Raw genomic sequence first — 24,840 nt, forward strand, 5'->3', positions numbered from 1 at the left:
GTGAGTCAGATTTGTTTGTTTGTTTGTTTGTTTGTTTGACAATGTTTGTTTGTTTGATTGAAAATGTTTGTTTCACAATGCTTGTTTGTTTCACAAATTGATGTTTGTTTGACAATGTTTGTTTGACAATGTTTATTTGTTTGTTTGACAATGTTTATTTGTTTGTTTGACAATGTTTGTTTGTTTGACAATTTTTGTTTAATAAGATTGCCCACACATGAGGAAGGGGTCAGAAAAGGTGTGAATCACCTTTACTGGCTCTCACCCCAGCTTGGTGATAATTCAAGTTTAAGTTAAAAAGAAAATGGCACGCCTAACATATAAAGTAAACATGTAACATGCCTTCTCTTCAAATTATAAGCAGAGATGACGTAACAGTGAAAGTCAATGAGCATTGACAGTAAAGTGTTCATGAAATGTAAATTATTAGTTGTAAGTGGTCACTCTAACTCTATGTAGCACGTTTTTGGTTATTCTGAATTCATCATTAAATACTATTGACAAATTCTTCAGATCACATGGTCAAATACCAAATAAAATAGAACAATGCAAGGAACTTATTCACAAGATGTTTTTCAAGTCAGTTTGCTGTTACAGTAGTTAAGCAGCGCTGGTCCTCCTGAATTTACCATCGCCAGGATCCCCCCATGCAGACCCTCTATAAAATGTGTTGCGAGGGATTAGGAAGCCCATGTGTGTAAGACCAGCGGCCTCAGACCAGATCAGTTTAAGTGCCAAGTGACAAATTAATCCCATCAAGTTTCCTGACTGTGCTATTTGTAGTTCTACTGAGCTTATAGCACCGGCTCTTGTTCTTCTAACTCAAGTCTGTGTGATCTAATCTTGATTCTATAGTAGTCTCAGATGACTTGTAGTTGTACCACAGTGGTCTTGAGTGTGAATTTATGGGAAATGTGTCTAATTTTGTGGTGGTGATATTTTGCATTAGGAGGGAAAAGGTCAAGTTTTTGCTGTGGTTTAGATTCACTACTGAGCTTATGCCACCAGCTCTTGTTCTTCTAACTCAAGTCTGTGTGATCTTATCTTGATTCTATAGTAGTCTCAGATGACTTGTACAGCAGTGGTCTTGAGCGTGAATTTATGGGAAATGTGTTTAATTTTGTGGTGGTGATATTTTGCATTAGGAGGGAAAAGGTCCAGGTTTTGGCTGTGGTTTAGATTCACTACTGAGCTTATGCCACCAGCTCTTGTTCTTCTAACTCGAGCCTGTGTGATCTAATCTTCATTCTATAGTAGTCTCAAATGACTTGTACCACAGTGGTCTTGAGTGTAAATTTATGGGAAATGTGTTTAATTTCATGGTGGTGAAAGGTTCAGGTTGTTACTGTGGTTTAGATTCACTACTGAGCTTATAGCACCGGCTCTTGTTCTTCTAACTCAAATCTGTGTGGTCTAATCTTGATTCTATAGTAGTCTCAGATGACTTGTACCACAGTGGTCTTGAGTGTAAATTTATGGGAAATGTGTTTAATTTTGTGGTGGTGATATTTTGCATTAGGAGGGAAAAGGTTCAGGTTTTTGCTGAGCTTATACTACAGGCTCTTGTTCCTCTAACTCAAGTCTGTGTGATCTAATCTTGATTCTATAGTAGTCTCAGATGACTTGTAGCTGTACCACAGTGATTGGGTGTCGGCAACATATTGCATTAAGAGGGAAAAGGTCCAGGTTTTTGCTGTGGTTCAGATTCACTACTGAGCTTATGCCACTAGGTCTAATGTTCTCCTAACTCAACTTTGTGTGATCTAATCTTGATTCTATAGTAGTCCCAAATGACTTGTAGTTGTACCACAGTGGTCTTGAGTGTGAATTTATGGGAAACATGCTGCATTAGGAGGGAAAGGTTCAGGTTTTTGCTGTGGTTTAGATTCACTACTGAGCTAGTATACCACATGCTCTTGTTCTTGTAACTCAAGTCTGTGTGATCTAATCTTGATTCTATAGTAGTGTAACAGTGCTAACTGACCATGCTAAATGGTCGTGCGACCTTTTAGTGTAGTGGTTAGCGTTGGTGACCGCCAACCGGACAACTCGGGTTCGATTCCCGGTTGTGACCTGCTCGCCCCTTTCGGTTTTTACAGTGGCGCCCGATGTGTAAAAACCGGAAGGGGCGAGCAGCTCACAACCGGGAACAAGTCTGTGTGATCTAATCTTGATTCTATAGTATTAGTAGTCTCAGATGACTTGTACCACAGTGGTCTTGAGTGTGAATTTATGGGAAACATGCTGCATTAGGAGGGAAAAGGTTCAGGTTTTTGCTGTGGTTCAGATTCACTACTGAGCTTATAGCACCGGCTCTTGTTCTTCTAACTCAAGTCTGTGTGATCTAATCTTGATTCTATAGTAGTCTCAAATGACTTGTAGTTGTACCACAGTGGTCTTGAGTGTGAATTTATGGGAAACATGCTGCATTAGGAGGGAAAGGTTCAGGTTTTTGCTGTGGTTTAGATTCACTACTGAGCTTATACCACACGCTCTTGTTCTTCTAACTCAAGTCTGTGTGATCTAATCTTGATTCTATAGTAGTCTCAGATGACTTGTACCACAGTGGTCTTGAGCGTGAATTTATGGGAAATGTGTTTGTGTTCGTGATATTTTGCATTAGGAGGGAAAAGGTCCAGGTTTTTGCTGTGATTTAGATTCACTACTGAGCTTATAGCACCGGCTCTTGTTCTTCTAACTCAAGTCTGTGTGATCTAATCTTGATTCTATAGTAGTCTCAGATGACTTGTACCACAGTGGTCTTGAGCGTGAATTTATGGGAAATGTGTTTGTGTTCGTGATATTTTGCATTAGGAGGGAAAAGGTTCAGGTTTTTGCTGTGGTTTAGATTCACTACTGAGCTTATGCCACCAGCTCTTGTTCTTCTAACTAAAGTCTGTGTGATCTAATCTTGATTCTGTAGTAGTCTCAGATGACTTGTACCACAGTGGTCTTGAGTGTGAATTTATGGGAAATGTGTTTAATTTTGTGGTAAGGTGATATTTTGCATTAGGAGGGAAAAGGTCCAGGTTTTTGCTGTGGTTCAGATTCACTACTGAGCTTATAGCACCGGCTCTTGTTCTTCTAACTCAAGTCTGTGTGATATAATCTTGATTCTCAGATGACTTGTACCACAGTGATTCACAATGGTGAACTTACAGTAAATGCAATTAATTTTGTAGTGAAAAAGCTAAGGTGTAAAAAGCCTTTTCCAAGGGCACAACACTGGGGCCTTCTGTGGATTCGAACCCAGAATCTTTAGATCTAACTCTAAGACAAAAATCCTAATACGACCTAATTTCCCAGCATGAGTTACATTACAGATAGATTAGAGGACAGCCTACTAATAGAAAACACATCAAAGTTTGAAATACTCATTTTATTCCAAGACCTACAATATTGTAGACCTGTTACCTCCAATTTCCATTCGATACATAACAAATGTAATTGTCTGTAATGACCCAAGACCACAGTAAAAGTAGTTAGATTTAATGCCTAATAGTATATGATTAGAATTTTGATATCTAGTATATAGTAGTATTAGTACAGGACCTGGTATATGAATTAGATTTAGAACAGGTACCTAAATGTGATTTAGAAAAGCTATTAGTCATGTTTTCATGGTAGACAAAATAAAACCAGCAGAAAGATTTCAATATGTACCGTATCATGAAAAACCACATAAAAGTTTCCATTGCTCCATAACTAAATGGAAAAGCTTTCCCAACCTGGTAAAAACACAATCCTTTTCTGTTCCATTAACGTTAATAGTATTTCAGTTGATGGTTGAAAATGGCATACTGTCCTTCTGGAAGCTACCAATGCTGACGTTTTGCTGTTGGGCCATGTTGATTTGATTATCTGGATGACATCCTCTGGGAACCTCAAAACTGATGCGAGCGTGCGAATAAAAAAAAATAGGCAAAAAAAGGTGCCTTCATTATGAAATCTATGTGAACATAAGGGTTAAACAATTGACTAAATGGTATGGCGAATAATAGAGTCTTCATTTTCATTTCTTCACATTTTTTCCCTTTCCTTTGAAATTGATTTTGGCATTCTACGACATTAGAATCTTTGTTTTTTTTTGCAATATATAGCATACACTTGCTCATTTTGGAGCTGCTTTATATGATTTACAGTATAGCCAAAAACATTTTTTCTTGCAAACAGACGAGAATTCATGCTTGCGCGGATGTCATCCATACAATCAAATCAACATGGCCTAGGTAACATTGGAGATTGTACAGTCGCTGTGGTCTCAGGTGGTTAAAACCCACCAGGCACTTAGCTGAACAATCCCTGCTTCATCAGTTGTCAATGTTGGGGGTCAACCTTTCTCTCACCTTCACTGTAACATTTATAAACCACTTAAGGTTTCAACATACTATACTGTAATTATAATACTACTGCACATAATGTATAGGTTATAGGGCTCCAAATATTGTACAGTGTATGTGTAATTCATTGAATTTTCACGATGGTTTAGTTCTGTTGGTTTCCTTGTAAATGAGTTTTCTAGGAGTGTTTTCAAAACATTCTTTATGGTAGACTTAAGAAAAGGCAAAGAAAAAAAGTGGTGCAGGTAAAATTTGTCTGGTGCAGGTAATTTTGAATGTTGCCTGCTCCGGTACAGGTATGAAGAAAATATTTCGAGCTCTAGTATATAAAATCAAAGCTGTTAATACCATTAAAAAAATCATGGCCATTGTAAAGCTTAATGTGTTTTCAGCATAGTAAGGAGAGTGGCAGTTGAATTAAGAAGGATTTTTCCCTTGACGAAGAATATTTTATCTTGTTACGGAAATGATTCTACATGCAAAGTCTGCTTCTGTGCCCAGCACTTGTGATTGTTTGAATAACCCTGTATTTGTCTGATCCCATCCCTACTACCATAGCATACAACCTTTACCATTTGAAAGGCTCAGTGTTGTACAGAGCCCCCTAGTGAAGATGCTGTGAACTGCATTAGCCCGACACCGCAGGTGACAATGTAAGGAGTTAGGCAAAATGATGCTTTATGCTACTGATGTGGAGAAGTTAGGGAAGAAATTGAACACTTCTCATGAATTGATGGAAGTTGTGATCAAATGAAAATCTTGCCATGGTCTACATAAGTGTCTAAGTGCTATCAAGGACAATTTTATTGACGTAAATAACAGTGAATAGGAATGGTTGGATGAGTAATTTTAGACTAGAGTGGTGTTGATACTTTCTACAACACTGTTTATCCCCCTATTGACCTACATGTGTCCTAGGGTGTGACGTTTAGCTAATGTTACTCTTTGCTACACTGGAGCATTGCAGATGTAGATCTAAGGGTGTTTACCTCCGTGTTAATGGAGGTATTGTTTTGGCGTCTCTGTTTGTGTTTCCAGATATCTGTTGTCAGCATAACTTTTAACAAGGACTTTATATGAAGACCTTGCTTTTAAGAGCATCTAGAAGGATTGTGATGATATTTGGTATGTGGGTAGGTCTTGGGAATACTGAGAGGTCAAGGTCAATTTTAGGCCTCCTGGCAGCTTTCCTTAGTACTGCAACAGAACTTCCAGGTTTTTGTACCTTTTGTCCTGGACATACATGTACTGTAAGACCCAACTTATAACACTATCTAGAGTACACCATCTTGGCTTTATGTATCCAAATATGGTTGAATACCTAGAGCATTTTTGCTATCATCAAGAAATCACCAATATGCAAATGAGAAGCCTCAGACCCAGCCCCCTCCATTGATGTTTGTTCTAGATAGATAACCACAGGAGACCATCTCAGCAGAGATAATCTCTCCAAATCTCCTGGATCAACCAAACCACTAGACTGTTGCTAATTGTTGTCAGTTTGTTTTCTTTCGCCACAGTCTCCTCTCTTCTTAGTACTATAAATCGGAAAATGTTTTCAATGGTTTTATTTCTGCAGTTTTTGCTGTATGCAGAATCATGACACCGTGAACCATTATTTTATTTTTTCTATTTTACTTCAGAATTCTTTTAACCATGAACTTCAAACACAGTGAAAACTTAATTTTTCCTCATACCAAAAAATAAAACCACTGCAAAAGTAAATGCATTTACAGTGGAGTGCAGTTGAGTACTGGGTATTAGACAGTGCCTAACTAGTACTCATCCATTCTTTAAAGTTTAAAGGAAGAGGTAAAGTAGGACATGTAGTGGTGAGGATTATTGTCTGAGAGATACATGCATGTTGTCACAACTTTGTAACACACAGGATATAAACAGAGTCTAAATAGCCACAGGTGGTTTAATATCTTCTTTTAAAACAATACAAGTTATACATTTTATCATTTTTGATAATTTAATTTCCGAATCCATTGCTCCTTTCTGGTCACTACACAATGTATGATTGTGTAGAAGGTTATACTTTTGGTTTTGTTTGTTTGTTTGTTTGGTGACTGTTTGAATGTGGTTTAACACAATAGCCCAAGAAGCTATGGATCATCATGAAATTTGGTAGGTAGTAGGTCATTACCTATTGAAAAAATGATTTGACTTTGGACCCCCAGGTGGCTTTCCTTGGAACTGCAGCAGCACTTCTGATTTTCAGAATTGAATTTTGAAGGTCCTCTATACCCTGGGTGCCATTCTATTTGTATGCTGGGGCTCCCATACTCCCCCCTAAGAAATATTTTTTAGAGGATTATATAAGAAACAATTTCCAGAACCCACCACCCCAGATAAAGGATGACCTAGAGTCACCAGACTGGCACTAATGCCTGTTCCTGTCTCCTCTAATTCCACCGAGAATTCTGCCCCATTCCGTAGGGTATTCCGTCTACAGGAATGTGACTCACAGGATTGCCTGGAAGTCTGTTTCCTTTCTTCCCTCTAATTATCGGCATCTGCAAGTTTAGTAGCTTCAAATGAGGCCCATTAACCAACTGAAGTACTCTTAGCACGTCGGTAGAACGTACTGCGCCTGCACAGAACCCGGTATTTTCACGTTTTTTGGTGGATGTTTGGTCAACGTTGCATTAGAATTTTGCCTGTTGCAGAGGACATCTTTTCCGACATAACATTTGGAAAGTACAGACGGGATGTTAACCTTATATGTGCAAATAGGACCTTATATGAGACATTCTGCCAAAGTGCTATGCACAATACATTACAGGTTTCGCGCAGTGCAGTGCGTTCTGCCGACGTGCTAGTACTCTTAATGTTTCCAGATTTAATGCAGTCAAAACTGCTTAAAGGAACAATAAAGTCTGGTCTATGTGGACAGGTGATCATGATCACTGGATGTGGTAAAGGAAAAAATTATGTATGGCACCACTAAGAAGAAGTCATGGTGGTCCTTTTATAGAGGTGGTCACTTGTACAGGTTTTACTTCAGTTAGGATTGTCTGTTGTATGATTGTATTGTGTATAAACCAAATGCAGACCTTTATATTGTGTATACCTAATGAAAGTGAAGAAAAAACTTAACTGCAAATCAGAAAATACTTGTGGTGGTTTAATTTTTATCTCGAAGTTCATGGTTCGCTACTAAACTCATCACTGTGAATTTTAAAATGCAGTCTTACAGTAACTATTTGTTTCAACTGAAAACTTAAAACACCATGAACAATTCTGTTCCTTTTCTTCTGCAGAATTATGCCCATGTGAAGTTACATTGATTTACAGGTACTTTGTTTCTAGCAGACTTTAAACAACCATAACAGTGTATACAATGTAATATCAAAGATGTTGATATAGCCAGATTCACTATTCTGTTCCTCTCCTGTCAGTAGCCTAAAACCAACAATTAGTGAGCTTGATTAGATCAAGACAATGACTTTTAATCCCACACCCTATGAATATATAATCAGCTCTAGTCTAGAGGTCTAATCTGATGAAGACTGTCCTGTGTCCAGTTATCTTGTCTGCGAGCTGAGATACAGGCTCATCCTTTAAGCATCTTTTATCTCTTTTATTGAAATCTTGGTCGGATAGCATCTCTGTTTTGTTTTCGTTGTTGTTTTATTTGCTGCTTTACCCTGTATACTACAACCCTGCAGTACAAAGTCATTTCTGTCCTTCTTTATTTTGTTGCTTTCCCTTAAATTCCTGTTCTAATCTGTTTGTTTGTGTGTTTTGCATAACTGGTAAACTGCCTTTCAGGTGTAGCACACCAGTTTTGTACAGTAAGTACAAGCTGTGTAAGACCAGGCTGTATGGTTTGACCAAATTGCACTAGATTGGATGCCTTAACTAGTACCCTTTTGGTGCAGGGTCCTTTGTCATGTCGAAAGAGTGGCTCTCCTAAAACACGGGACCTTCAACTTTATGTCCCATACGAGAGGATGTCCCTAAGCAAAGCTACATGTACATGTTCATGCTCTTTTCGAGTGAGGAAATACATTAGGTGTTTCCCCACAACAAGGACACAACATTTGGACTTGATAGAGATTCGAACCCAGGACCTTTAGATGTCAATGACCTATAGTGACACACACACACACACAAAAACTTGGCTTGCAAAACAAGGGTTGGTCCTTATGTTTAGTTGCCTGTAGAACACGATATACTTCTAGACCGTCTTATCAAAGATTAAGACAGGAATGAAGAGACTCTGAGGCATGTTTTGGAGCTTAACACAGAAAAGTGTGAACTCGCAGCCAAAGCAAACTATCAACCCTCAAGTGTTTCTACTACTGGTGCTTCTGGCCTGCCAAGACAAGAATACACAACATTCTTAACCTACCGAAGGATTCCTTACAATATCACACACTGCAAGGGTTTAAAATACCACCATGGTGGAAGACATCAAATTTCCGTCCAGAACATTTTGTTGTGTTGTGAATTATCTAATAGCCAGCAATTAACACACAGTATTTCAGAACAACAAAGTAATAAATAAGGGTAGTTAACAGATGACCAAAGGCTTTAGCTGCCAGTTTAACTTTCGTACCAATTTCCTGAGCTGCATAATTTGCCAATAGTCAGATCATCAAAGACCGTAATAGGGAATATAGACACATGATTAAGGGCCTGGATGCAGGGAATAAACTATTATCCAAACATCAAAAGTAATTTACCCTTATTTAAGATACAAAATCTCAAATCTAGATACTATTGGAGATGCTATTAATAGCTTTGAAGTACAGTAGTTAATGTTACTTCTGTAAAACTGGAGGTATTCTTCGGATGTGACTGTGTTCACACACTTATCAGGAACACTGACACTGACAGCAAGTTAGGTCAAAGGTCCTAGAATAGTTTCTCAAAGGTTATCTTGTTTCCTGTTATTAGTTTACACTGGGAACAATCGGAGACAGAATGCCATGGAGTTCTGTACAATTATACTATGTAGTTCATTGCAAAGGTGTCCACAAATTCACCACCACATATTGTTGCTGACATTTCTGAAGGGTTGTGTAACTGTTTAGATACTCCTGTAGTGCAAACTCCCGTGGTATGGACTATTACATCATTGACAATCCCCCCGCCTTGCACCAGATCAGGTGAATATGTCAAAGATTCGCAGGTATTTTTCCAATAAAAGTCTGGGCCCAGTGGTCCATTCCTAACATTCAGTCCAGAAATTCCTTTTGAGTTTTACTTTATATGGTGAAAAAACGATATTTTTTCACTAGACAGACATTTTGGCAAACGTTTTATGGATCATAACACATAAAACATAGTTTCAAGTCAATGTTACCTCTAAATTGTAACAGTGTGTTAATTTCAAGCACCTTGTACTTATTCAAAGACAGCCCAGTGACATCCAAAAGAAAAACATTACTCATTCTCAAAATCCTCAGCATTCTGTATGGCCGCTCAGCTGTGGCCAAATTTGTTTAAGTAGGTTAGAAAAATTCTTGGTGTTTCGTTTTGTTATCTTTTGCAATTAGCCACAGCGGTGTCAAAATAGCAAAGGGTTGGACAGTGTTCTTCCCAGCATGCAACAGCCTTTTTGTATTGGTTCATTAAGTCACACCATTTAAAGTAAAAATAAAGTATTGACCACAACTCTGTCATGTACTTCACTTACAGCAATTTATCTTCTTGATTCTACGTCTTTTAATTTTGTAAAATTAAAAGTCACAGGTTAGGCCACACCAATTTAATTTTTTGGTTAACGGATTCGCCGCTTCATTTTTTTCTGATTTGCAAATAAAAATAAAAATTCAGAATCAACTGTAAAATGCTCATATTTTGCCATGAACAGTTGAAAACAGTCCTTTTCATCCTAGTTGTTACAGTTATTCCATCTTCCAATGCAATGGTATCATTAAAAGTTCAAAATTCATTGTTTAAATTTTGAACCAGCCTGGTGTGTTGACTTCATGGCTCCTTCGTACCATTTTGGACCATAATAGGATACCTAGGCCTGTTTTTATTTTTTTTTTTTCGCCCGCCCGCTCCATGATTTTTCTAGAAAAATCCGTTAACCAAGAAATCAAATTGGTGTGGCCTTATGAAGAATGAAAATAGGGGGTTAGGAGGGAAAAAACTGCATATCACACAGTCTACTAGTGTAAATCATAGCATATTTGCCGTGATTTTCAGTTAGTATTTTGGGAGGTATTCACATGGTGTACCTATATGGTCTGCCTTGCATTGCAGGGCTCGAAATCCTTTTTTCAGCACATATGTACATGCCTTTCCCAAGGACACAATTTCGGGACTCGAACCCAGGACCTTTAGATTTTAAGTCAACAGGTGTCTGTGAAAGACCTTTGTAAGACGTAGCGTGCACATGACAGCAAGTTTCTCAAGTCTGTGACTCTGAAAGGGTTCCTACGGAAGATTAGGCAAAGCAAATAGACATGACAGCGGTTGTGTGAGTATCAGTATCCACTGTTGTTCACTAGACCACAGCTTCCTCACATTGTAGCTTTGTTTGGAGACAATTTGGGAAAACCACCCGCAAAGATTCAACTCAAGCAGAAAAGCACATCCATTACTACTATAGGTTCCATACATCAAGTTTTGAGTTGATGAAATTACACAATATATACATACAAAAAACATCTTCAGGATGGGAAGTAGTAGTAATACATAAAGAAGAAGTGCTAAAAAGATTTGGTACTGTAAATTTAGTTTTAAAGTTAAAAGTTTGCAGAGACTTCATTTCGCAGTAGGAAGGGAAAAGATGCTTTTTTGGTGTTCTAAGTTCATACCTAAAACAATCGTAGTACCGTAATGTTTTCGCGGTAAGAGTTCACCATGAAAACTGTGAGCATAAAACACTGCAAATATTTTACAAATTATTACAGTATTCTGTTGTGACATTTTCTCGGTCATGAAGAGACTGAAATCCTTTTCTTGTGGTCACGTTTCCTCTGTCAATCAGCACGGCATTATCATTGAACAGTGTACAGTAGGAAGGCAAGTAAATAAATGGTCTGGTGGGTTGAGCTAGGCTTTCAATCAAGCTCTGTTCCCCTAGTGTCACCTGTTGTCTGGTCTTGTAATCGCTGTGTTCGAACGAGCGGAAATGAAAAGTTTGAAACAATTAAGAGAGCGGCATGTATGTTGACAAAACAAGACAGGTTTACCTGTCAGGAAACTTACTATGGTTGCTTTTGTTGTCAGGAACTTTTAAAGATTCATGACATGGAAGACCGGATGTAAAACAAGATGGGAAGCATTGAGAAAAATGTTAGCTGATTTAAGTATTTTATATTTTAGGGGCTCTGGGTTAAGTAAAGTTGATTTGTGAATTTTGAAATAATCACAATTGTTTTAAGCTTGCAAGGTTTTCACATAACACTGCCAGTGTGTGTTTTGATTGTTTGGCTACTGTAATGTTTATACAGAAATTGTTTCAACCATAAACTTGCTCGTAATACACCATATAAATGACTGAATTTACAGCGTCTGAAATCCACTTTTTATTCAATTTTCACATAATAAATCCAGTGTCTAAATTCATTCTGTGGAAATTGAATAAAAAGTGGGCTTGGTAGAAACTATAGATACAAATGGCTGCAATTTAAATCAATTTATTTGAAATTTCTCAGATACCGTCTTGTTAGACAGACTTCCTGCAATATGACATCAACTGACAGGAGGCGTTTTTGAAGTGTGCAACTGTTGATGCATTGGGATGTTTTGTGGTAAAGTTTGTTAGTACAGGGATGAGTTGAGAAGGATTAAGGTCTGTAATCACCATGTCCCCTGCGGAGTGTACATCACAAACTTACCGGAACTGAAGAAGTGTCCATTTCACAATGTCTGATGGACTGTCATACAACTTAATGCAAATCTTCTGTATCTGTATAAAGTATAACTGCAGTTTTGGGTAACGCACCAGCTTTGCAGGCACACGGCGCGGCGTCAGCTGGCTATATTACACCATTAAATCTTGAAATTTGTGCAGTGGTTTTCGTTTCGGAGTGACCTCAAATTCTTGACACCAGGCATATCTTTTTCCAATGCAATACCAAAGACTTGTTACAGAAAATGCTGTGTTAGATCTTTCTGGTTGGTTTGCCACAGTGAGCTTGAAAAAAATTCTACAGCTTTAAAATCACACTATGGCATAAGCTTAGAAATTATACTACGGCATACAACAAATGGTTCGAGATGTAAAACTAAATGTGAAACTAAATGAATATCTTAAAAGATTCTCTCAAAAAATTTGTTACACTGTATAGTGTATAGTTTTTTTTATGAAAATATTCACTAGTGTTTCATATAAAGTCAATGACATAATAGTTTTCTCCATATCATTGGCTAATGGTCAGATTTTTTCCCTTTTTGAAAAAAGACTTAGATTAAGATTAAAGACAACCTATCATGTTTGCGTGAGCTTTCAGAGTTGTTGTCAGGAGTGGAATAAGTTGTAACAGGTGGTGATGATAAGAATCAGTGTTTAATTGGTAAATAACATCACCTATGGAGGGGATCAGGAGATCAGAGCTAACCTCCTCCTAATTAGCATCCATTTTCCACCAGGGGAATCAAAACCTGCCACAAGGAATACTACCAGGCCTAGGAAAAGAAATGTTGTGTTTCCTGTTTCAGTCCTGAAAAAGATAGGGTTGGTAGGTAGGAATTATCTTTTATTACCTCCGGGGAAGGAGATATCCTTCCGCGAGGAGGTTTTACTATTGTTTGAAACATTTCTGTCAGCAGCTGTTTCTCGCGATCGGCTGGACGGATTGGTCTGTTGTTCGGTATACGTATTGCTGTTGGGCTGCAGATGATGCAGAACGTTTTTGTTTAATTGTATATGTGTTTATGGGCGTGGAAATGAAAGGTTTTTAAGTGCTCCGGACACCCCCGCCATGCTGAAAATGGAATTTACCATGTTGTTAAGGAATGGGGAGGTTTCAGTTTTGGGTCTTACCATTTAAAAGGGGTCAAACAGAGGGGTGTCTGCTTCCGATATGTATTTTGAAATATTATCGCAGTTGTATCTCGCGTTGGGGTAGACTGGACTCGGTGTATGTTCTTCTAATGGGCTGTAGATGGTGCAGGTTTTTTTTTTTTATTGTATATGTGTTTTGGGGCGTAAAAATCTGAAAATGGTCGTGCGCGGCGCTGGGCTGGCTGCCAGCGCAACTTCCGGGTGGGCCAATGGGTCAGGGGTCAACGCCCTCTTGCGCAATCTTGGATGTTTTCGGCGTATAGTACGACTTCTTAACTTACAAATACCGTGGTATACTGTCTCAGACGTTCTCGACATGCATTTTTACCGTGGGTACATGGTATGGGCTGCAGATGAAAATGTTGACCAGTCCTGTATTAACACAACCAGGAACGCTAAATCTAACACATAAAATTCAACACCATCAACTATACAGAACAAACAACATGGAAAAATATACAATAAAAAGCCCGGAGGTATAAAATCTCAGATTTTACTTGTTCTTTCTTTTGTTTTTTTAGACTTTGGCGATCTCTAGTGATCCAACAGCTACTTATACAATACAGTTTACACTTATACAATACTTCTTGGCTGTACAAACCATGTTTTGTTGCTTCAATTCTTAAATTTGAAAGTTAAGCCATTTTCTGTTTTTTACCCAACTTTCACACTCTTAGATTATAGTGTTGCAGGGATATGTGATCCATGAAATTGACTTGCAGAGGCCTAATCAGCCTCTAAAGGCATTGCCGAGCAAATCATTGTCAGAAGATTATTGTATATAATTAGCAAAGACATCTTGCAAGTACCTAGTACATGTAATGTATACACTTGTGCCTTTTGAGGTCAGGCATGAGTCAAAGTATATTTTTCCCAGCCAGTCATAATTAAGAGACAGTCGTGCGTTTCTTCACTTTGAGAAAGAAAATGTGTTCCTGGTTTAAAAAATAAAAGGATTAAGTGAAGGTTTTAGTCCTGTATTACTCCGAGCATATACATTGTACCCTAAAAGAGTCTGGCTATATATAGGAGAATATTTGCCAGGGGAGTTTGGCCGCCTTGGGGTTTGACTCAAGCTGGACTCCCTTGGCCAATTTTACTCCCTTTTTTGCCAGTAGGAAGGCCTGTTGGAGGCTATAATGTTCCACTGGTACAGTTGTTCCCTGTACAGACCACCCCATGAGATATCCAGTCCCCCAGGTTGTACCAGAGTAACCTGGAGGTTACTGTGTAACCAGGTGCAGTCAGCTTGGGTTTCCCTTCCAACCTTCACACTCATTATTTCTCCATACAATAAAGTTTCTATTAGGGAGTTTTGGGCCCTTGTTTTATCCACAAGGCAGGCTACACGGATTTAATTTATTGGTTCCAAAATTTTCTTCTGCATATTTTTTTTTTGTTATGATTCTTTATAATTCATTTCCCCCACCTGCTCCATTGTTCTGCAGAAATATAAGAACCTAGAAACCGAGTTCCACTCAACATCAGAAAGAAAGGGGCATGACTTTTCTGAGCTGGTATTTGCAGTTTTTACATGTGTCCTTATGTTTTTAGTTTACTGTGAAACAAAGAAAATTGCCCTAAACATGTATGTACATGCTCAATTAACAGAATACCATCTTTTTATCTTTCTTTATCTATTTCCTTCCGGAAAACATCATATCCCCAGGTACTGCAGATAGATAATCTCTTCTTTGTACCAGTTAGGAGAAGTCCATCAAAAACTTCCTCCAAACCATATTTGGCCGTTTTCCAACATACATCATCCAATTTCCCAGAAGCTGTTGCAATCAGTTTAATCTGGTGTGACCAATCAGTGCTGGTAGCACAGCAGCACCCCATATAGGGCCTGTCAAGGCCTAGGAAAAAAAAAGTTGTGTTTCCTGTTTCAGTCCTGAAAAAATTTAGCCTGGGTACACTCGAGCGTTGCGGAGCGAAAATCCGGATGGTACCTAGGCTAGAAAAAATTAGGGTCACTAGGGATTATCTTTTTTATTACACTTTGGCCAATCTCTAGTGAATCCAACTTATGAAAGTAAAACTTGCATGAGGACACTTTCAATGTCAATGTTGGAAAAAAAGATTGTACAACGTTTCATCACTCGGGTGTCAGATCATGGAGCTAGAAAATGTTGATCAGCTCAAAAAATAAATATCCCTTGCAGGGGACCACCCCAAAAAGTCTAGGGTCGGCAGGTTTTCCTAGGGTCAGTCGTGAAACTGGAAACACAACTTTTTTTTTCCTAGGCCTTGGCAGCACAGCAGCAGCACCATATAGGTCCTGTCAATCAAGTCCCCTGAGCTACCAGCAGTTCTGCCTGATGAGTGACAGGAGCAGCTGTTTCTTGGTTCAGTGAAAGGTTGTTAGAGGGCCTGATGAGAATTCCCTCTGTGTGAAGGGGAAGGCAGTTTATTTCTCATGAATCACACTAGTGACAGGAACAAGTGTTTTGTCTTGTCAATCATTGTGTGTGAACCAGTTGCAGTATGATGGAGAAAACAGGCTTTTAGGTCTTATATGTGGTGGGAAATATGTCAACATATGTGTTTTATCATCAGGCAACACCAATTTACCGTTCTTGGATTTTTAGAAATAAGGCAAGGTTGAAATCAGAAAGTCACTGTTTTGTTCATTGCTTTATAATTATTAAATCCTCATTGAATCTACCTCATTGTATTCCAGTAGTGATTGTCAAAGAGTACAGTAAATAAGCTTACAGTAGATCTAATCTATATCATGAAGAGTTTTGCACTGTCTTTCTCCTTTGACATCAGTGTGTTTTCAGGAATTTTGCAAGCTGTGTTAAAGAATTGCATTGTTCAAGCCTTGATACTTGGCTTTAATACAGTAAACTTTCCAGTAATAGCTTGTTATTGAAACATTTCTGTAATAGCTTGTTCAATACATGTATTAAGTTCTCTCTGTAGACAGATTCAGTTGATTGAAGGTTTGAAACTCTGTCTATTGTAGAAAACTTTCTAGCGAACAAACTTTTGAACTCTTTTTTGTTTGTTCAACACAGTTAACCTTTTCAGGAAGAAATATCTTTGCATGGCTGACAGAGTTGCAGAAGACTTGTAATCTGTCCTCTATTTACAAAACAGCCAGTATTGTGAGACCAATTGTAGTGTATGCATGCATGGTAGCATTAAAAAATCATTCACTGCATGTTTTGATACGATAGACTCCAGAAATCTGAGGGTTCTACTGCAGTACCAACGAAAGTCACTAGAGGGCCGAAAATCTAACCATTTCTTTGTTAGGGCAATACCTACCCACATACAAAATATCATGACAATCTATCCATAGCTTCTTGAAAGAAAACTGGAAGGGATATTGTCTGTCTTGGCTCCTCCCATTTTGTGGGAGGAGCCAAGGCTAGGGCAGGGAAACTTGTGTAAGTTTGATTGATAGTTCAGAAAAATGGTTTGTTGTAACAGTTGTTCTCCCTTGAAAGTCCCACTGTTGTGGAAACACAAGTGTATGTGAGCACCATGAAACAGATCACTTTACATTCTAGCATCAAGGCTAGAGCAGTCATATTTTGTGGTTTATACATTTCCCATATTTTTGTAACTTTAAAACCGATGATGCTAGTGAAACTTGAAGAAATTAGGTTTTAAAACTTCATGGTGCTTTTACTAAAATCAACTATCCTGTGAATTCATTTATTTTTGTGGGGCAGTAGGGAAGGAAAAGAGGCTTTTGTTTTGTTTTAAGTTTGTTTGTTTTTTATTCCAACATTTCGTGACTGGACATGGCAACAGCACACTCAAGTTATATCAACTTATTTTATGCCGCCCCCAACGCAGAGGTGACGAATACAAGATAAGACAATACTCATTTTCACTTGAGTTAAGTGAGGAAAATCGTGTAAAGTGCCTTTCCTAAGAGCACAAGATTGGTGGCATGGCAGGACTCAAACCCGGGACCTCTTGGTTCTGAGTTGAGCACGCTGCCACTACGCCACACGACCTGTTTTAAGTTTGCAGTTCTGTGGTACAGTGGTAATACAGTGGAAACATGTGGAAAGTCTGTGAAACAACAAATCTAATGGATGTGGCCCTTTGGAACTGTTCTATCTGAGGAAGGAAGTGGGTTATTTACAGGTTATGATGAGGTTGAATTAGAAAGGAAGTTTGTGAAGCAGTGTTGACACCAGGTCCAACCATGCATGGTCCACCTGTGATGCCAAGCCTGGAAACCAGCTCCTAGGCTCTAGGGCAATATTTCTCCAAGAAGATTTTAACACAGTAACAGGGTCCAAGTACTAGTAACTTAGAGGGCTGTGCCTGTAGTAAAATTTCCTTTTGTATGTTGATCCTAGCTTGGATGCCAGACCCATAACATGCTTGACCCAAAGTTAGCCTGGATTGCAGACTAACTGAGGGGGGGCTGGGTTATTATGTTGACCGTAGAGCAAGGAACTGGCCTGTGTAGGCCCTGGAAACAGTCTAGCACCCAGGCTAAGTTGACCCTGGAGCCAAGGAGCTGGCCGAGAAAGGCCTAAGAAGCAGTCTGGCACCCAGGCTACCTAAAGTGTAAAGGTGCAAGCCTGCATATAGAGAGTGTTACATGGGCTTAAATGTATTTTTATGGCTTCAATTTCAATGTAAAGCATTGTTATGGCTTCACCACACCACATACTGGATTCTTTCACCATGTGGTGAAGCCATTTGCTGCATTTGCTCCCGTGCAAATGTTGGCCTTTCTAGTTGGTTTGTGTATTGTATTGGAGAATTATCATGAGACAAAACTTATAGGCTTCTATCCTTATTCTCTCATGTCTCAGAGCTGCCATGCATACCACCCAGTCCATATACCCCAACAGAATTGTCTTCTCGCCACTTCATAAACAAATTTACACCCTCACACGACCCTTTCTCTTGAGATTAGACCATTGTCAGAGGTGTGAAACGTCAAGATTAGCATTCCTCCACAAAACTGTCACGTTAATCCTGTCAACTATGGACACAGCAGGGGGATTAGATCAACTCACAAGAGGGAAATTTCTTTTTTTTTTCCTTTCAAAAATGAAGCCTGCTATTTGAATGGTAACTTCATTTTAATTGGTTTTTTATTGCTTTAAGGATCTTTCACTGTGTCTTATTATCCCTTTCTAAACAAAACTTACAATGGGCCATGTAAATTTAGCAGTCTTGGAGCCATTTGAAAGAGAAAAAAAAGGTAGCCTCCGTAGCAGGCTTATAGAACTGGGGGTTTGGTGGTCTTCGGCTGTTTTCTGATTAGCCAAAAAAACGGGGGTAATTCAACCAGGCCAGCTATGTTGTCTATATGCAATCAGAAAATAGCACATAAAAGATCCCAAAGAGCCTGAAGACCCCCCAAACCCCCAGTTTTTGGCATGCTATGGAGGCTGGAAAAAAGGCTGGTCCCAAGAGCATTTCAAGTTTGAATTAGATTTATATCTTCATGTATGTAAAGACTGGTATCATTTTAAACCAAATTAGTTAATTACCACACAATTTCCCTTATCTCATTAACTCTAGCAAAGTTTCCATTTTACAAAAGCATTGAAGCACAATCATTTGTCAACTCTAAATGCTAAATTAGAGAGAAAATTCATGACAAAGGGAAACCATATGTTCCATGGGATCATTGTTTACATGGTAATTATTAGGTCTTTCTTATTCACAATTTGTTTTATCCAGTATTATGTGCATTTATATTCAAATTTGGTTCATCAATTGAAGCCATATATCATTTTCTATACCAGTATTTCTATCAATGGATTCAAAGAAGAAATTCAAGTGCATACTGACACAGGACTGTCCGACAACCACTACATACATAGTACATACATTTGTGTATATCAGGACAATGTTTCTAAAAAAATGAGAAAATTCTAGAAATCCCACCAATTATTGTGAGTACATGAATTTCTATCCAACAAGTGTTCTAACCCATTGTTTTAGTTTAACCTTTGTACAGTTCCAATCTGTAGCTAATACTAAAAGTATACCAGCTGTATTCTTTCAGTCCTGGTCGACAGCATTACTACTAGTCCCTGACACCTGTAGAATTGGAGGCTGTTGCAGTGTGGAGCCCCTTGTTAACTCCAACTCAAGCATTACTCTTGTTTAGAAGTTAGTCGTGCATTCAGACATCTCAGACCTCCTCAGAGAACAGTGTGTCACCTACACTTTAGGCTTAGGTAAAACAATATTGTGTTTCTGGGTTTGATTTTCAACCCATATAAGGGTTGATTTACACGCGCAAAAAATGTTGTTTGGCCTGCGCTGCGTAGAACGATGCATGTTGTGCAACAGATTTTTTTTGAGCGACGCATGTGTGCGTGTTGACAAGCCTGCTACCGTCACGTGTCGCCGTGCGTTGACTTTCCTGTGCCAGTGTCACCAAGCCAAAAGATATTTTTTGCCCCGTGTAAATCGGCCCTTTTGGGGGGTCTATTGCTGGTCTGTCAAGGTAGAAAAATTGTTGCTCTGACACCCACTCAAAGGTTATTTCACACATTTTCAGAAGCAAATTTTTATTGAGTACAGTGTAAATCAGGTGAGATATTTGTCCCTTTCCCACAAACAAATGAAGACAGCCCTGGTCTTGATGCATTTCAGTTTTATATTGTTAAACTGTATTTTTTAAATCAGTTCAGCCAATGTCTAATAGCAACAAATCATAATTATAACAAACCTTAGGTACCAAAACCTTAAATTTACAGAAATGTACCTGGAAACACAACACTTTTTTTCCAAGGCCTTAGCACATGACCGTATCCCCTGCCACTGGTCCATCTTGTAGGGCACTCCTTTGAAAACAGTTCACCTGTACAGCTTCCTAATTGTCTGAAAAACGTAAGAAAACACAGAATGTCTGTTAACCAGAACAGCACAGTTTGCAAAGTGTGAAAGGTACATTCTGTCAACCGTTCATTCGAATCAGACCCTTTGAAAGCTGACCATCCAGAAATTGTTTGAAAGGACGAGAAACGAGTTTGGATAATTCAGCAGTGAAGTCAGTAAACATAGCTGAGGTGTTGATAGTCTATTGAAAGGTGTTAATGGTTCTTGTAAAATACTTAGAGAATATTATGACACTTTTGAATGTAGAATTTATGCAAGTAAACTGTTAGAATGTAAATGTCAATTGGAATTGGAATTATTAATCAAGTTCTTCAACACCTCAATGTTTGATAACTCTGGTACTGGAAGGCATGACTATTCCTTGATCTTTTCTGAGCTGCTATTAGGTACTTAGTAGTTGTTACATATGTCCACCAGTCTATTAGTCATCATTAGCGATGATATTTCAAACATAGTCTGGACATTTTTCCTCTGTCCCCAAGTAATATCCACTGTTTGAACCCTCATAAATGCAAATACGCTATTCACAAGAGCAGTCCCCCTGAAACTTGTCCCACATAACAGGTGTCTTGTCTCTCATGAGGTCTTCCTTAACTTAATTCCACGTCTATTTACACAACTATAAGCCCAGTGGTGCTACCTTCTCCCATAGGAATGTGCTTCAGTGTTGTTTAATGACAACAGTATACATACACCACTAGGGGTGACCAGGCAACGTACGTTTGTTATGTCCACTAGCTTTGTTTAGGATGTTACAATTCAGCAGATTCAATGTAATTTCAAAACAGAAATATACTAGATGAGGAAATCTGATTTTTCTTATTATATTTTCATCATAATTTCATTCTTAAAGCATTTATATAGCCCCAAAACAAGCAATGTAGGCTGAGTCCCTTTATATAGCTAGAACCAGCCTATAATATATGGAACAATAACTGTTTTCTCTGTCAGTGACATTACATTTCATAATAGACAAAGAAAGGATTTTTAAAATTTCAGTGTATTTTGATGACTTTTCAAGCATACTTTGACATTGTTCATCGTTGTATTCGAAGTTTAAAACCAATGTTCCAATTTGGTCACTCAATGGGGGCTCAGAAATTAAGTGGAAAGGGGGCCTTAACCATTTTTTATGTTTCCAGATTACAGTAACAACTATTGGGTATGGAGACAAGACACCACACACGTGGATTGGCAAGCTGATCGCATCATGTTTCTCAGTGTTCGCCATATCGTTCTTCGCTCTTCCTGCCGTGAGTGGTTTACTAACTTTTTTGTACGATGATTCTCAAGTAGATATGTCATTCTTTCTGCTGCAAAAATCATCAGATTTTTGCATTCTATATAAAAAATGGAAAAGAAGAAAGAGCATAGACCATCGAAACATTCTTGGTAGAGCTTCTTTGCTGAAGACCAAAGAAATCAATTCTGTTCATCATGAATGTTCATCTGTGTTAGTAGGTACATGTATAAAGGTAAAACTGAAAATTTGTCCCATGTCCATTTAGGGTATCTTGGGATCAGGCTTTGCTCTGAAAGTTCAGCAGAAACAGAGACAGAAACATTTCAACAGACAGATCCCGGCAGCAGCTACTCTGATCCAGGTACGGTCTTCATCTACTGTCTAATGTTCCATGCGGATGCTCTGGCCCATGTGATAACTAACTACCTGTATCACATGGGGTTATTATAGTTATCACACTGGCTTCCACATGTTCATAGAATGATTCAAACGCATTTCACCTGATTTCTTAAAAACAGTTAATGCTCAAAGTTAAATCTTTTGTTCCAACGAAACAATTTTTTTTCACCTAGAGCTCTTGACCAGTCACTCCAGCCTTCTTTACTAGACATCGGGTGATACTGAAAACATCATGTAACATTATGTATCCAATGTTGCCCCACAGTGCCTGTGGCGTTGCTACTGTGCGGAGCCTGGTTTTGACTCGGAGGCCACCTGGAACATCCACCTGCGCCAGTTTCAACAGAACCGAGCCAACCAGACCACCTCACGCATCGGCCTCAACAAAAAACCTTCTCTACTCAAGAGGATTACATCCAGAACTAAGTTTGACTTCCAGGTAGGATTTAAGGGGGCATGTGTGTATGTGTGGGATCGTGTGGCATAGCGGTAGCTCGGAACCAAGAGGTACCGGGTTCGAACCCCACCTTGTCACCGATATTGTGCCCTTGGGAAAGGCACTTTACACAACTTTCCTCACTTTGCTCAGGTGTAGATGAGTACCTATCTTTGGTTAGGGACGTCTCTCGGATAGGATGTTGAATGGAGGTCCTGTGTTTGGGGAGAGCCACACCCCACGCAAGTTGAAGAACCCACCGCACTTATCAAAAAGAGGGACCTTCCCATTTTGCAGAAATGTTGAGGTTTCCTACACCCAGTCTCTGTTTCTGTCCACAGCAATCCATCCTGAACAATATCCTGTCCAACTCTGTGTCAGAGACAGAACAGAAACCCAACAGTCCCGAACAGAAGCAGGACACGACAGAGACACCGCCAGCGTCCGGAGGTAACATCGTCGACTACAGTGAGTCCACAAGACCTGGTACTCGTTTAATAATTAGGATGTTAATTTTCATTCTATACACTTTTTTTTGTACTACATGTATGTTCAATAGTCGTTGGCATACCTTGTACCACGTACAATTATATTGTTGTGCAATAAAGTTTTTCTTTTACAAATGATTTCATCTGCTATAACAGCCCAGACGGTACCCCCTGTCAAAACTGTACCAGGGTACCTTATGGACAGGGGTACCATCTTTCCTGTAACACTGGGTTCACATTGTTATTGTTCCGTTGCACAAAATTTATATTGAAAGATATTTTGTCCAGTAAAAACATTCAAAACACCTCTGGAATCATCACTCTACTTGGACGAAAAAATTTATTGGAGGAAAGAATTTATTTTTGTTGACTAACGTTCTTCCAATGCAACAGGCAGCTCTCCAAGTTGTGAGCGACGGGGCCTCGGCAATCTTGTTCGTAGACGAAACAGCGAAGTCAGCTCAGACACAAACTCAGTCTCCTTCCACTTCATGCCGTCTGTGGACGACAATCCTGACGAGTCGGGGGAAAAAATTTTTGATGGCTATGCCTGGTGAGTTGGGTGATTTTGTACACATTTTAGAAGATAACGATTAAAAGGTCAACTACATGTACTGTAAATTTGTATACTTTTGCGGTGGTTTTATTTTGTGGCTCTTGAAATTTGAGGTTGAAACAATTCTGTAGTACAGTAGTAGATTGAAAAAAAAACATATTTCGCAGTGTTATGTGAGCTGTTTACCACAAAAGTAGATCCACCGAAAAAGTTTTAGACCTATCTCAATACATTTCCAGGTCCATAACACTCTTTTGCTTCAACACTTTGTACTTTCTCATAATCCATTCCGGCCGATAAGTTCCGTTTTTTCCAAACTAAAGCAAATATTACATGTCCGATGTATTGATTGACTTGTTCTCATGGTGGAATTTTTTCAAGCGCACAATTAATTCTTCGATTGCCAAGATTTTGTATAAACAACGCATGGCACTTTCTCTCACTCACTCACTCACACCTTTTTGACGTTCCTTTGCCATTGCATGTCCTTACGTCTTTGTTTCTTTTTTCCCTGATGTATCCATCCTCAGCCTCTCTGATAGCCAATTTGAAGGTCTTGACTATATTGACCAGCATCCCCAACCAATCTCAGAGTAAGTACTACTCTGTACATGGCATATTGTGGTTGAGAAATGTGATGTTGCTGCAGTCTGTATTTCTATGATAGGGGGAGCCGCTATCACACGAGATTAGGGGCTGTACATAAGTGTACAGTAATGATGTTGTAGGATAGATTTAGATAGATTGTAGATACCTAATGGTGTTAGATCCTACCTTAGGCCAAACCTATTTGTTTTCTTGGTTGTTGGACATTTTAAAGTGCAAAGTTATGAAAAAGATAACAGAAGGTTAAGAGGAAAACTTAAGACAAGTACATAGTATACATTCTCTCCACAATTGTATGGATAAGACTATATTACTTGTTTCTTAGTTACTACTATTTAGTCTTCGGTGGGATTTCTAACACTCGTGCCCTTTCTTTACTGTCCTATATAAGGTAGGGATCATCACTATATCACATGTCAGTATGTAAGAATGAATCTGGTTCTTTATTCATGGAGAACAATTGTAGTACAGAAGACAATATAACGTATAATGTACACACCCCTGCCACACACACACACATTCACATGCCAAAAGGCATGTGGTATTTGATCATCATCACGAGTTAACTTAAAAGCAAACCATCTTAAAAAAGACATTGATGTTTGACAATCCCGGTTATCAAAATGTTTGCTGTATAACATGTGACAGGACTTGTGACAGGTTTTGTCTGAACAATCACTGTGAGTCTAAAGCCACACCAAATGAATTTCTTGTTTCTTGGACTTGTCTGGTCCACTTTTTCTGACCTGAAAAAAAAAAACATGTACAGGTTCTTGACCTAAAAATTCCCATATTTTGCGACAATTGAAGAGAGACAATTGAAGAAGAGAGGTCTTCCTAGTTATTACACTTTTTCTTTCTTGTCGGTCGGGAAACAGGAAACACAACATTTTTTTTCCTAAGCCCAACCACAACAACAACAAGCAGCAGTATTTCTGCGGAAAGTAAACAG

General features: G+C 38.7%; 1 protein-coding gene across 1 annotated transcript in view; it reads left to right on the top strand.

Annotated features, from left to right (window-relative positions):
* The first annotated feature begins 217 nt into the window (after positions 1–217).
* The window catches only part of LOC109480220 (potassium voltage-gated channel subfamily KQT member 1-like), a 48,097-nt gene continuing 23,474 nt past the window's right edge, over positions 218–24,840 (top strand). Inside the window, exons 1-7 of the mRNA XM_019782368.1 lie at positions 218–238; positions 21,303–21,413; positions 21,669–21,764; positions 22,068–22,241; positions 22,580–22,706; positions 23,120–23,279; positions 23,813–23,875. Coding sequence (XP_019637927.1) covers positions 218–238; positions 21,303–21,413; positions 21,669–21,764; positions 22,068–22,241; positions 22,580–22,706; positions 23,120–23,279; positions 23,813–23,875 — 752 coding nt within the window. The remainder of the gene's footprint in view (positions 239–21,302; positions 21,414–21,668; positions 21,765–22,067; positions 22,242–22,579; positions 22,707–23,119; positions 23,280–23,812; positions 23,876–24,840) is intronic.

Source organism: Branchiostoma belcheri, unplaced genomic scaffold (genome assembly GCF_001625305.1).
Source record: "Branchiostoma belcheri isolate BF01 breed outbred unplaced genomic scaffold, Haploidv18h27 scaffold50, whole genome shotgun sequence".
Classification (NCBI taxonomy): domain Eukaryota; kingdom Metazoa; phylum Chordata; class Leptocardii; order Amphioxiformes; family Branchiostomatidae; genus Branchiostoma; species Branchiostoma belcheri.